The sequence below is a fragment of the Erythrolamprus reginae genome, chromosome 1 (genome assembly GCF_031021105.1).
Source record: "Erythrolamprus reginae isolate rEryReg1 chromosome 1, rEryReg1.hap1, whole genome shotgun sequence".
NCBI classification, from domain to species: domain Eukaryota; kingdom Metazoa; phylum Chordata; class Lepidosauria; order Squamata; family Dipsadidae; genus Erythrolamprus; species Erythrolamprus reginae.
The window spans coordinates 144,030,599-144,044,362 of record NC_091950.1 but is presented as its reverse complement, the minus strand read 5'-3'; the positions used below and the strand labels follow the sequence as shown (position 1 = coordinate 144,044,362).

The window sequence follows — 13,764 nt, the reverse complement described above, 5'->3', positions numbered from 1 at the left end:
TTCAGGTTTTTTTTTTACTGTGGCTTGGTGGGTGTGGCTGAGGAAGGATACTGTAAAATCTCCATTGCCTCCCCATGCCAGGGGAAGGATAATGCAAAATCTCCATTCCCTCCCCATGCCAGGGGAAGGATAATGCAAAATCTCCATTCCCTCCCCATGCCAGGGGAAGGATAATGCAAAATCTCCATTCCTGCCCCAGTCCAGGAGAAGATACTGTAAAATCTCCATTCCTGCCCCACTCTAGCGAAAGGATGCTGTCAAATCCCAATTTCCTCCTGATCAGCTGGGACTCAGGAGGCAGAGAATAGATGGGCCAGGGCCAGTCAGAGGTTGTATTTACTGGTTCTCTGAACTACTCAAAATTTCCCCTACCAGTTCTCCAGAACTGGTCAGACCCTGATGAATCCCACCTCTGGCAAGCTGCCCAGAGTGACTTGCTGGATGAGCAAATATAGAAATCAAATCATATCAATCAATAATATCACTGCTGAAGTCACTTGGTAAAAGCCAAACTATTTTGGAAAAGGTATTCTTTAAGAACTTTATTTATTTATTAAAGTTGTTTGCTGCCCATCTTATTTCAATGTGATTCTGGGCAGTTTACAGTATATAAAAATAAAACCATCACATATAAATATATACCCAATAAATCCAGAATAGAAACAGATTAAAATTATTTACAGTAAATGGAAAAGGAGGCAGTTGAATTCATGGGGGGGGGGGATTAGCTAATCCATTGGCTCCAGTTTGAAGCTCCCCCACTGGGGTCCTAAACCATCTGGCAGAAGCAGGTCTTAAGGCTCTTATGGATAGTCAGAATGCTAGCAGCCAATCTCATCTCAGGAGGTTAGATATTCCAAAGGGCAGGAACCATGGCAGTGAAGACTATTCTCCTAGACTCTGCCTGCTGAAATTCCTTGACTGACAGGATCTGCAGTATGCCCCCTCTGCCACAGTATGCCCCCTCTGGGACGAATGGGACAGGCCAGTCCCTCTGGGGTGAGATGGTCCCTCATGTAACCTAGACACATGCCATGTAGATAGTTTCTGAATGCTCTCCAAGGGTAGCCCCATGTACAGTGCATTGCAGTGGTCCAAATGTGAGATGACTGGGGCTTTCATGACTGAATGCATCCAGGAAAGGCTGCAACTGGTGCACAAGACAAAGTTGTGCAAAGGCTCTCCTAACTGTGGCTGCCACCAGAAGGATGATTTTGAGGTAAAGAAAATTTAGCAAAGATGGAGAACAGGGAGAAAGAAGAAGCATTCTCTTTCTGTCCACCTTTAGGAAGGCCCTAGTTTGAAAAAAAGCTTCCAAGTCAATTTTTAAGATTAACACATATTGCTAATGACCTTCTATTATGTTTTTAATTGGCAACAGTTTCTGCCTTTTCCATCAAACCTATAATTCAAAGAACCTTAAAAAATAACATTCTCCCTTGCAACTAATGTTACTTTGTGTACTATTTTCCTTTTTCCATTCTAAGGTACAGTATTTTGAAGAAATTAAATTAAAGTACTTAAAATTAAAGTACTTAAAATTAAAGTACTTGAAATGTGGGTGAGTAAACAAAAATGAACATACGTGTTGCACTTTACCATTAACTGACATAGACATTCTATCAGTTCCATCCCCTTCAGTTCCAATAAAATAATAAGGGATTTTACATCTGAATTACCTGGAAAAACACATTGCATCTAAACTTCGTTTTACAATCAAATGGTTGACTTTGACAATGGTTGACTCTTAGTTTAATGTTTCTGTCAATACTGTACATCCATTTCCACAAGAAGAGCATTCAAATGTAATTATATTTGTTTTGATTAATAAAAAGCAATTATCCCTCTTTTTAAGTTAGCATGAAAATGCATTGCCCTTTCCTTTTAGCTTTTGTATGACTTACATGAAACTTTTTTTCTCACCTCCCTAAATCTTTACCAAGCATTCAAAATGTTTCTAAGAGAAATCCACTATGGCTTTCTTTTTTGAACTGAAGGATTTCACATTCATACCATTTTTAATTCAACAATATTATCTTGTCTAGCACTCTGCTAAAAGCATCCTTCACTTCCCTGTTCCGCAGACTGTAGATGAGTGGATTAAGTGAGGAGATGACAACAGTATAAAAGACGGATATGATTTTGTCTTTATCCAATGAGAAATTAGAGCCAGGTCGTATATACATGAATATAATGGTTCCAAAGAAAATGGTCACAGTGGTGAGATGAGAGGCACAGGTGGAGAAGGCTTTATATCTTCCCTGGGCAGAGCTGATCTTCAGGATGGCAATAACAATGGCAATGTAGGAGATCAAAACAGTGAGAAAAGTTGTCAGTGCAATTGAAGTGGATATAACAAAATGCACAAAGTGAGCAATCTGTGTATCTGAACAGGACAATTGAAGCATTGAAGGAACATCACAGAAGAAATGATTAATTGTATTGGAGCTGCAGAAATTCAAAGTAAAAATAATTACAGTCTGGATTATTGAACTTGCAAAGCCACAAGTATACGCAGCTATGACTAAGAGAGTGCAAAGCTTCTTTGACATGATAACAAAATATAGCAATGGGTTACAGATTGCTGTGAAGCGATCATATGCCATCACAGCCAGGAGACAACCTTCAGTAGTCACAAATATGGCAAAAAAGAAGAATTGTGTGGTGCACCCTATGAAGGAAATGGTCAAATGTTCTGTCACAAATGTTGTCAACAATTCTGGGGCAATGGTAGTAGAAAGACTAATATCTACAATCGAGAGATTTCTAAGAAAAAAGTACATGGGGGTTTGAAGCTTGGCATCAATTCTGGTTAGAATGATTATCCCAATGTTTCCCACCAGAGTGATGAGATAGATGAGCAGAAAGAAGATGAACAGGGGGATCTGAAGCTCTGGGTGGTCCATGAATCCAACAAGGATGAACTCAGTCACAGTGGTTTGATTTTTCTGCATTTTATTCTGATACAATAAAAATAGAAGGAAAACCTTATGGTGGTATGAATACTGTTGGATAGTCTGAGAACATCCAAGGGAGAGACTCTGAAAGCCTCAAACTAAATGGAACGGTTTGCTTGATAAATTTGCTTTTTTCAAAGTGCAATGTTGAATTGGATGCTGTGCACACCATTACAATGCATTGCAGGACTAATTAGCAAAGAATGGATTCATACCATTCCTTGCATGTAGGTTACTAGGTATGAATATATATTGAACACACATCTGAAATGAATTCCAATTTATGAAGTATGATATTTATATTTGCAGTTGGTTTTAGAGCATTTCAAAGTAGCCGATCAGAAAAGTTCCATTTAGTATTTCTTTTTCGAAGAAGAAATACTCTTCAGTGGAATGCCAAACATATATCTAAATCTTCCTTTAGATAAACCGGCTATGAAAACTGCAAGACATTGACCAAATCATGCAATATAATATTCCACTGGCAAGAAGATTCATATATAGGGTTGTGCTGCCTGGAATTGACCAAAAGTATATATTGTCCTTCTGAAAATAAATATATTTGCTATATTGTAAGTAATATAAATCGTGTGAGCGGATTAACCCTTTTGTCAATGCACAAATATTGAGATGTCCCACTATAGTATCAACTAATAAGCTGGAAGAAAAAGTCACCAACTGCTGATTAATGAACTTCATTCTGCATTTCTACATCTCATGTATTGTAAGAGATTTAATTTTCAAAAAGCATCGTGAAATAGCTTTTGGAGTTTGGGTGAAAGAAAATTCTAAGTAAAACACAGATCAATATTTTAATATAAAAACTTATCTGTCTGCAAAAAATATAATAATGATGATGAGAAGCAGATGGAGGTATAGGAAAAATAGATAGAAGGAAATTTGAATTTTTAACAGTATATTTAGATAACTAAAAGTATTAAAAAAGAATCTACCAGATTAGAAGTCAATATTCATTTCCAAAGATGAAAGATGAAACATTGGGATATAATTGCTCATTTTATACTGTGTTTACCATCAGTTAAAAACTAAACCCATGAAACTCTCTGTCGAAGTAATTAAAATATCATTAAAATACTCAACACAATTCTTGGCTAAATACACCTGAGGCCCTACTGGGAATTCATATATCCACTGTATAGTTGCCGTACATAATTAGTTCACACCTCCATCGCTGAAAAATATCATTCTGTAGTTTTGATTAAATTTATTTGTAGGATTAACTTGCCAAAAGAGGAATGTACCGATTAAATCAATCATACTCTGAAAGCCAGAGCAGGAAAGCCTAACCAACAATATAAAGTAGTGAAGATGCCTGTTTTAAAATCAAGTAGAACTTGATTCAACATTTCATTTTAGAAATAGACTATCTAAAGATAAACTGGCAACATGGCAATTTTGGCTTCCTTTCAAATATTCCTACTAACTGTTTTTCTATCCTGACATAATTCCTCTGATCCTCATAGCAAAAGCTATGGATTGATGGTTTTGAATGATCACTGTTGTATTAGTTGGGGAGAATGGTCAGCGCTGGGACTTTTGGGGATTGAAACATGCTTCTGGGATTAATGTTTGTTTCCTGACTAAAAGCATGACAGCAGCTAGCAGGACAATTCGTCAACATTAGAGATGTGTATACAATATTTTGACACGTATTAGTCAATAAGATACTGAATTGCTGTGAAATTCTGTAGCCTAACTATATTTGCTTTTTCCAATTCTTGATCCAAGAATTTATAAGAGAAACTGCTAAATTACTGGACAATTAACTAGTGGAACAGCTTGCCTTCAGAAGTTGTAGGGGTTTCGTCACTGGAGGTTTTTAAGAAAAGATTGGACACCCACCTATCTGAAATGGTATAGGACAGTGATGGCGAACTTATGGCATGGGTGCCACAGGTGATATGCGAACTCATATCTGCTGACATACGAGCCATTGCTGTAGCTCAGCTCCAATGTGCATGTGTGCGCTGGCCAGATTATTTTGGCTTGTACAGAGGCTCTGGGAGTGCATTTCTGGCTTCCAGAGAGCTTCTTGGGGGATTGGAGAGGTCATTTTTACCTTCCCCTGGCTCCAGGGAAGACTTTGGTGCCTGGGGAGGGTGAAACATGAGCCTACTGAGACCACCGGAAGTTGGAAACAGGCCATTTCTGGCCTCCAGAGGGTTTCCAGGGGATAGGAAAAGCTGTTTTCATCCTCCCCAGGCATTGAATTATGGGTGTCAGCACTCGTACATACGTGATAGCGCTCATCCACACTCTTTCAGCATCCGAGGATAAAAAGGTTCACTTTGGAGCCTGGGGAGGGTGAAACATGAGCCTTCTGGGCCCACTGGAAATTGGAAAACAGGCCATTTCTGGACTCCAGAGGGCTTCAGGGGTGTGTGTGTGGGAAGCTGTTTTTGCTGTCCCCAGGCATTGAATTATGGGCATGGGCACTCATGCATGTGCCATAGTGCTCATCCATTCTCTTTCAGCACCCGAGGAAAAAACGGTTCGCCATCATTGGTATAGGGGTTCCTGCTTGAGCAGGGTGTTGGACTAGAAAACCTTTGAGGTACTTTCCAGGTTTATTTTGATTGATGGATTGATTGATTGAAATAAACACAAGATTCCCTTTGCCTTGGTTCTTAATCTGCTTATGATGAGAGCAGTTCCTCACTGTTTTAGGAGGTTGTGAAGTGGAGCCTTAAACACCTACAGTCTCTGCATGCTTTCATACAGGTTTTCCACTTTTAAAGTGATGCCCTTCAATATATTCACTGAATCAAATTGTGAATAAATGCTTGATTTGCCAAAGGGTGAATCATAATCATGTGAGGCAAAGTCAAAGGGGAGGAAGACCTCTGGCATTGTATCCTTTTCAAAATGTGTAAATTGATTTCACAGGGATGCCACAAGTAATGAGGCTGAGATATTTGTTAGTAATTGTTGACCACCTAACAGGGCGGGTAGGAATGGAGATGAAACCACTAGAACTGTAATCAGATTTTGTTAGAACAAGTTATTCCCAGGTATGGACTGGTTCAAAGAATTGACTCAGAGAAGGGATTTTCCAGGAAAATTTGTACAAGGGCTTACGAGACATTTGGGAATTCATTGGGGCCTTCACAGTCCTTAGCACTCTGCCAGTTCTGGAAGGGTGGTATCTACAGTATGAGTGGCAAGATAAAGCATTGTTTGACAAAGATATACATGGAAAAGGGCTAAACTGGCTTAAGGCATTACCGATAGCCCTGTTGAGGATTAGAATTTAGCCCTGGAGGGACACTGGGCTGACTCCTTATGAAATGATGTTTGGTATGCCTATCAGGAGTGAGTGAGTTGGAGAAGGTATGTTGCCTACCAAAGACAAGGGATTGATTAAGTATTTGCAGTTATAACACCTGATGAAGTGGACAAGGCCATTGGAGATGTGAGTTCCGACATCTGTTTATTGGACTGTGTCCCTCCCTGCTGGTCTTGGCCAGCAGGAAGGTGACACAGAGTTGAAGAGGGAGGGGTCCCTTCTGGCTACCTACAAGGATGCATTTGTGCGGCCCCTCCTCAAGAACCCTTCCCTGTACCCAGCTGTATTTAACAACTATCGTCCTGTCTCCAACCTTCCCTTTATGGGGAATGTTAATGAGAAGGTGGTGTCGCTCTAGCTCCAATGGTCCTTATATGAAGCTGATTATCTAGGCCTTCAGCAGTCAGGATTCAGACCTGGCTACAGCACAGAAACTGCTTTGGTCGCACTGATGGATGATTACTGGCAGACCCGGGATAGGGGTTTATTCTCTATCCTCATGCTCCTTGACCTCTCAGTGGCTTTTGATACCACCGACCATGGTATCCTTTTGCATTGGCTGGAGGGGTTGGGAGTGGGAGGCACCATTTTATGGTGGTTCTCCTTCTAGCTCTCCGGTCAGTTGCTGTCGGTATTAGTAGGGGGTCAGAGGTTGGCTCCTAGGTCCCCCCCTTGTACAGTTCCTCAGGGGTCAGTCCTCTCCCCTTTGCTGTTTAATATCTACATGAAACGGCTGAGTAAGATTATCCGAGGGCATGGGGTGAGTTACCATCAGTATGTTGATGATACTCAGCTATATATCTCCAATCCGTGTTCAATCAATGAAACAGTGGAAGTGATGTGCCATTTTCTGGAGGCTGTTAGGGTCTGGATGGGTGTTAACAGGCTCAAGCTCAATTCCGACAAGTGGCTGTGCATTCTGCCTCCATCTGTCCATCCATCACCCTGGGGGTGAACTTTTGACCCCCTCAGAGAGGGCCCACAACTTGGCTGTCCTCCTTGATCCACAGCTGACATTTGGACCACCATCTTTTGGCTGTAGCGAGGGGGGTGTTTGCCCAGGTTTGCCTGGTGCACCAGATGCGGCCCTACTTGGATAGGGAGTCTCTACTCAGGGTCGCTCATGCCCTTATCACCTCAATGTTTGACTACTGCAACACTCTCTACATGGTGCTACTTCTGAAAAGTTTCCAGAATCTGCAAATTGTACAAAATGCAGCTGCACGAGCAGTCTTGGGCCTTCCAAGATATGCCCATGCCTCTCCAGCACTCTGCGAACTGCATTGGTTGCCAATTGGTTTCTGAACATAATTCAAAGTGTTGGTTATGACCTATAAAGCCCTACATGGCATTGGATCAGATTACCTAGGGGACCGCCTTCTGCCACATGAATCCCAGTGTCCGGTTAGGTCCTACAGAGTCAGCCTTCTCCAGGTCCTGTCAAATAGACAATGTTGCTTGGCCTGACAAAAGCCTTCTCTGTGGGAGCCCCAGCCCTCTGGAATCAGCTTCCCCCGGAGATTTGTTCTGACCCTTAGCCCTGCTTCTCCCTCGCTGGGCAACGTGGCCCCTCCATCTCACTTCCATGCCCCCAGGTAAACCAGTGAGGGGCCTTTATCCCTTCTAACTTTAATGCTGGATAGCTGCCATGCCTTACAATCCCCTTTTGTGAATGCATTCATTCCCCACCCCTTTGTTCTGCCTCAATTATGTCCCATCCAATCAGCGGCTGTAACTGCCTCAGGGGATGGCCCCTCATGCTTTTAAAATGCCAAATCCGTGAGCGAGGTAGCCAGGCCACAATGCCAATGAGCTCAGAAGGCTTGGAGATCAGTGATGAGAAACATTGCTGGAGAAGGGAAAAACTTTTTTTGGGGGGGGAATGAGAGGGATAAAACTTCACTTTTGGGACATGCTTGGAAGGCAGGTCACCAGGAGGGGGTTCACCTGTAGAAGACTGTGGAAAGGGGGAGGCTTTCAAGGTAGTACAGTGTAGACTCAACCATCAGTGTTGCTCCTTGCAGGGCCTTTCCCGGGAGGTTCACTAGCTGCCCCAACCCCTGTTCCCCCCTTTCTTCTTTGTCCCTCCTACTGCGGGGCTTGTGTACTGTTAACATACCATTGACTGTCAGTAGGTACTGTGTCTTATCCAGGGTGCTATCAGTCATTCACAGTTGAATGCCTCGAGGATGGGACCTGGGCCTCCACTGTAGTATAGCCATAGACCCACTCTTTTTTGAGCTGCATGTTTTTCATATTCAGCCCACTTCCTTAACCCCCCTTACTTGGGCTAGCATGCCACCAGTGCCCACCACCCTTGAAGTATCACCCCTTTTGCTTTCCATGTCCTACTGCTCCCATGCTACCTGGCTGCTTTCTCCCTGATAGTGTAAGGTGGGGTCCAAATTCTGATATTCATAGTGGAGTATCTGTGCCCTGGTCCGGCCACCTGTGTGGCTTTTATAGCAATTAAAGAAAATTGAGCTACTTGCCTAACCTGTTATCATACTGAACTTTGTGGGTTCAGTACAAAACCTTAAAATGTTACTGTGCTCCTCAAAAAATAATGCTGTCTATCATTCGTCCTTTTTGTGGTTATTCAAATAATGTGACTTAATCAACTGAAAAAGAATCTAAGCACCTATTTGAAAACCTATCTTGCTTGGTAAGCCACTCCCACCTGGTCACATGATGACAAGCCACTCCTATCTGGTCACATGACCATCAAGCCACAATAAGCCATGCCCACAGTGTGACCGTAAAATTTGCAGCCCTTTAGTATCCATAACCTTCTTAACTAGACTGACAGGCAGTAGCTCGAGAGACAATGCACCTACTTGGAATTGAAAAAATGACTGAAAGAGTGGGTGGGCTTCAGGACCTTTTTATTCTCCCAAAGATTCCCCTTTTATTCCTTGCTGTGTTTATTTTCAAGACTGGCAGCTATTCTTGCATTATTCATTTTCAAGACTGGTCAATCATGACAGGATTTGGAAAGTAGTTTCCCATGTTTTTAGGTCGAACTTCTTTTGTCTGATTCAGGTGCTCTCAATGTACAGTAAAGAAAAGAGACATTTGTCAATACATTCATGGCTAGAAGTCCCATCAAATCACTGTAGATCCAAGGCTAGATGTGTTGATTGTGAGTTCAAATTCTGAACACACATGAGTTTACAAAGTTTAGCCAGGAGACAGGCTCCAGTGCTACAAGATAGAACTTAATCCAGAGACATTAAAATCTACCACAGTAGTCACAATTTCCTTTTACTGACATTTCAAAATATAATCAAAAATATTTTAGCTACATTTTAGCACTGAGCTTATATCACAAACCTGGATAGCTTTGAGCAAGGAACAATAATATTTTTACTTGATATTTGTACTCCTCATCATACTGCAAATCCCCTAATTCCAAGCAAAGAAGGAATAATGACAAATCAGATATAAATAGATCATTCCCATCTCTGTTATGTTTCCTCATAGCTTACATCTCTCCTTGGTGATAAAAATTAGTTACAGAATAATAATTTTGAGGTGAAAAAATGGGGGAGAGGGGAAAAATAATATGGAAAGAAGCATTCTTTGCCATTAGGTGGAACTTAGTTTTTTAAAAAGTTTTCAAGTCGTGGTTTTTAGATTAACATCCATTGCTAGTGGCCATCTATTGTGTTCTCAATCAACAACATATTTTGATTCCTCCATGCACTTTTTAATTTAAAGAACCTTAAAAATATTTTTCTGCTTTGTAATTAATATTGTTTGATAATCGTTTCCCAGTTTTATTATAAGGTACCATATTTTGAAGGATTGTTGTAAAATTGTCTGAAACAGTTTATCTGAGAGTAATTAAACAAAACTAAAATACATAATGCACTTTATCAATTAATTGACATAGACATTCTATCATCTTCATCCACTTCAGTGCCAATTAAACAAGGAATTTTACATTTGAATTACATTGAAATGCAGATTCCATTGAAATTTGCGTTCCAATCAAATGGTTGACTTTGACACATTCTTCTGTCTATACTATACATTTACACAAGGGAAAAATCAAACATAATTTTATTTGTTTTGATTAAAAAAAACAATTATTCATCTTTCGGATCTGTGTAAAAACACCTTGTCCTTTAAAAAAACAACATTATTTTCGTACCTTAGATGCAATTTCAGCTGTTTTCTTGCCTGCTCAAAATACTATCAAGCAGTCAAAAGCATTTTCCAAAGAGAAATGCAAATATGGCTTTCTTTTTTAAATACAAAGAAAGCTATGTTTATTTCTTCAATGTTATCTTGTCTAGGAGTCTGCTAACATCCTTGTTCCGCAGACTGTAGATGAATGGATTAAGAGAGGAGATGATGAGAGTATAAATGATGGATATAAATTTGTCTTTATCCAATGATTTGGAACCAGGTCGTGAATACATGGAGATGACGGTTCCAAAGAAAATGCTCACAGTGGTCAGATAGGAGGCACAGGTGTTGAAGGCTTTTTTTCTTCCCTGGGCAGAGCTGATCTTCAGGATGGCAATAACAATGGCAATGTAGGAGATCAAAACAGTGAGAAAAGTTGTCCCTCCGAAGAAAGTGGATAAAATAAAATGCACAAGGTGAGCATGGTGAGTATCTGAACAGGACAATGAAAGAAGAGGAGGAGCATCACAGAAGAAATGATTAATAGTGTTTGAGTTACAGAAATCCAAGGTAAAAATAACTTTGGAGTGTGCTATTGCATTTAAAAGGCCAAGAATATACACAACTGTGACAAACGAGATGCAAAGCTTTTTTGACATGGCAACAAAATACTGCAAAGGGTAGCATATTGCTATGAAGCGATCATATGCCATCACAGCCAGAATGCAAGTTTCAGCAGTCACAAAGATGACAAAAAAGAAAAATTGCGTGGCGCATCCTGCGAAGGAAATGGTAGAATGTTCCGTCAAGAAGGTTGTCAACAATTTAGGACCAATGGTGGTAGAATAACCAATATCTACAATGGAGAGATTCCTAAGAAAAAAATACATTGGGGTTTGAAGCTTAGCATCAGTTATGGTTAGAATGATTATCCCAATGTTTCCCACCACAGTGATGAGATAGACGAGCAGAAAGAAGATGAAGAGGGGGATCTGAAGCTTTGGTTGGTCTGTGAATCCAACAAGGATGAATTCAGTCACAGTGGTTTGATTTGTCTGCATTGTTTATTTTCCTCTGATAGAATAAAAAATAGAGGGGAAAAACTTATAGCAACATGACCTTTCTTGGATTGTATGTAAATGCCCAAGGGAAAAGACTAAGAAAACCCCAATCTAAAAAGGAACATTTAGCTTGGAAGGCAGGAGTGGTTATTGTTATATTATGGGCTCTTGATCAATATATTATTTTGTAAATACAATGCTCTATTGGAGGGTATGCACACCATTACACAGACCTGCAATGTCAATCAGCAAAAGATGGATTCATATCTACCATCATGTTGCAAATTTCAGCAAGAATTTATCTGGGAGAAAGAATGTAGACTTCTTGCTAAAATGTATTTTTCTCTTGCACGCTCCAAAAACGACCAGAGTCAGTCAACATTCTATAATGAATTATTTACAGAATACAGAATAAGATTTGGAAGGACCTTGGAGGTCTTTTAGCCCAATCCACTATTTGAGCAGAAGGCCCCATAGCATTCCATACAAATGGATGTCCAAATTCTTCTGGAAACCCTCCACTGATAGAGCACGCACAACTCTGTGAGGCAAGCCTGTCATTAATTCTTCTTACTGTCAAGAAATTTATCCTTAGTCCTAGATAAGTTCCTTCTTTAATGATCTTCCACCCATTATTTCTTGTCCTACTCTTAGATACTCTGGAGGTTGACCCCCTCTTCTTTGTGGCAGCCCCTCGGATATTGGAAGATTGCTGTCATATCACCCTATACTCCTTTTCTTCATTGATCTAGAGTCTAGGCATCCCCAGTTCCTGCAGCCCTGCATTGTATGTTTTAGTCTCCTGTCCCCTAATCATCTTTCTTTGCCTTCTTTTTAGAGTTTTAACCTCTTTTTTACGTTATGGTGACCAAAACTGGACATAATTGTTTTCTATAGTCCTCAGTAAGAAGTATAATCAACTTTGGCAGGAAGTGTTATGTGGAACAATAATCAGCAATAATCTACCATGCATCAATATTTATCAAACTGCCCTCTGAAATTAATTCATGTTGTTGAGATGTAATCATTACATTTACATTGATTACATTTACGTTTAGGGCATTTGAACGTAGCTGAACAAATTATAGTGAAGTCCTTTAATAGATCCATCTAATATTTTAAAATAGAAATAATTTTAAGTGAATGCAATATATTACTGCACTAGCAACAAGATAGCTTCATGTTGAATGTAAAGGTCCAACCACTACAGCTAAACACAAGTTTGTATATGTTACCAATTTCAAGATAAATATATCAATATATCACAAAGTAATATAAAATAAACATAGCCGAATAAATTACAGTAAAGCCCTTCCCTGCAGCAGAGATCCATCTAATATTTTGTTTCCAAGTAGAAATAATTTTAAATGAATGCAATATTCTATTCCACTAGCAGCAAGATAACTTCATATTGAAAGTAAAGTTCCGATCACCACAGCTAAGCAGGAGTTTGTATATGTTGTCCATTTCAAGGAAAATACATCAATATATCACAAAATAATAAAAATAAACATAGGACATAGTCTATGTTATCATTTGTCTCAATATATATTAGTCTCTTCACAGTAGGTTGGAAGAAGGAAGAAATCTACTGTTGACTCATGAACTTCATTCTGTATTTCTGCATGTCATGGATACAAGGGATTTAAATTTCACAAAGCATCATGAAGAAGCTTGGGGAGTTTGGGTCCCATGAACATTCTAAATAATACACAGATCATTATTTTTATATCAGGGCATTTGAATATTCCCACATTTTTCTTCAAAAATCTAATGGAGAATTGGGATGATGTGAAGATGAGGCTGATATAAACATTTATATTTGGGTATTAAAGTATTTGGGTATTAAAAGTCCTTAATTAACTTACCAGATTAGAAGTCAAGATTGCATGTCCAAAGATGAGAGATGAAACATTGCAATATAATTGCAAATTTTATACTTCGTTTATCAATACAAAACACTAGCAACAAGATAAAACCAATATTAAAAACCAATGAAAATGATAGTCTCAGCTGATATAATTAACGTATCATTAAAATGTTCAATACACCTGAAGACCTACTGGGAATTCACATTTCCATTGTACAGGGATGGTACATAATTGGTTTGTTATGTAGTCTGTTCACTTTTATTTGAAACATTAACTTGCAGATAAGGGATGTATAGATTAAAGAACCTCAATCATACTCTGAAATTATGAACAATGTAGTCAAACGAACAGTGACAAAGTAGTGAAGATATCTTTCACATCATGCATAATTGGCGGTCCATTTGGGGTGGAGCCGGGGCGTAGGCCGCTCTTGG

At 39.6% G+C, this 13,764-nt stretch overlaps 2 protein-coding genes across 3 annotated transcripts; both read right to left on the bottom strand.

Annotated features, from left to right (window-relative positions):
- Positions 1–2,018: 2,018 nt before the first annotated feature.
- On the bottom strand, positions 2,019–4,013 carry LOC139159043 (olfactory receptor 5AP2-like). 2 transcript variants are annotated; one of them, XM_070736398.1, is made up of 2 exons: positions 4,005–4,013; positions 2,019–2,948 (listed from the first exon to the last, which is right to left on the bottom strand). In XM_070736398.1, exons 1-2 carry the CDS (start codon positions 4,011–4,013, stop codon positions 2,019–2,021), a joined length of 939 nt encoding a protein of 312 aa, XP_070592499.1. The 2 variants fall into 2 exon arrangements, with proteins under 2 accessions (XP_070592499.1, XP_070592506.1); XM_070736405.1 differs by lacking the exon at positions 4,005–4,013 and having other exon boundaries at positions 2,019–2,957.
- A 6,525-nt stretch (positions 4,014–10,538) lies between these two features.
- LOC139159034 (olfactory receptor 5AR1-like) lies at positions 10,539–11,459 on the bottom strand. Its single transcript, XM_070736386.1, has one exon. The coding sequence runs from the start codon at positions 11,457–11,459 to the stop codon at positions 10,539–10,541; it is 921 nt and encodes a 306-aa protein (XP_070592487.1).
- Between the last annotated feature and the right edge of the window lie 2,305 nt (positions 11,460–13,764).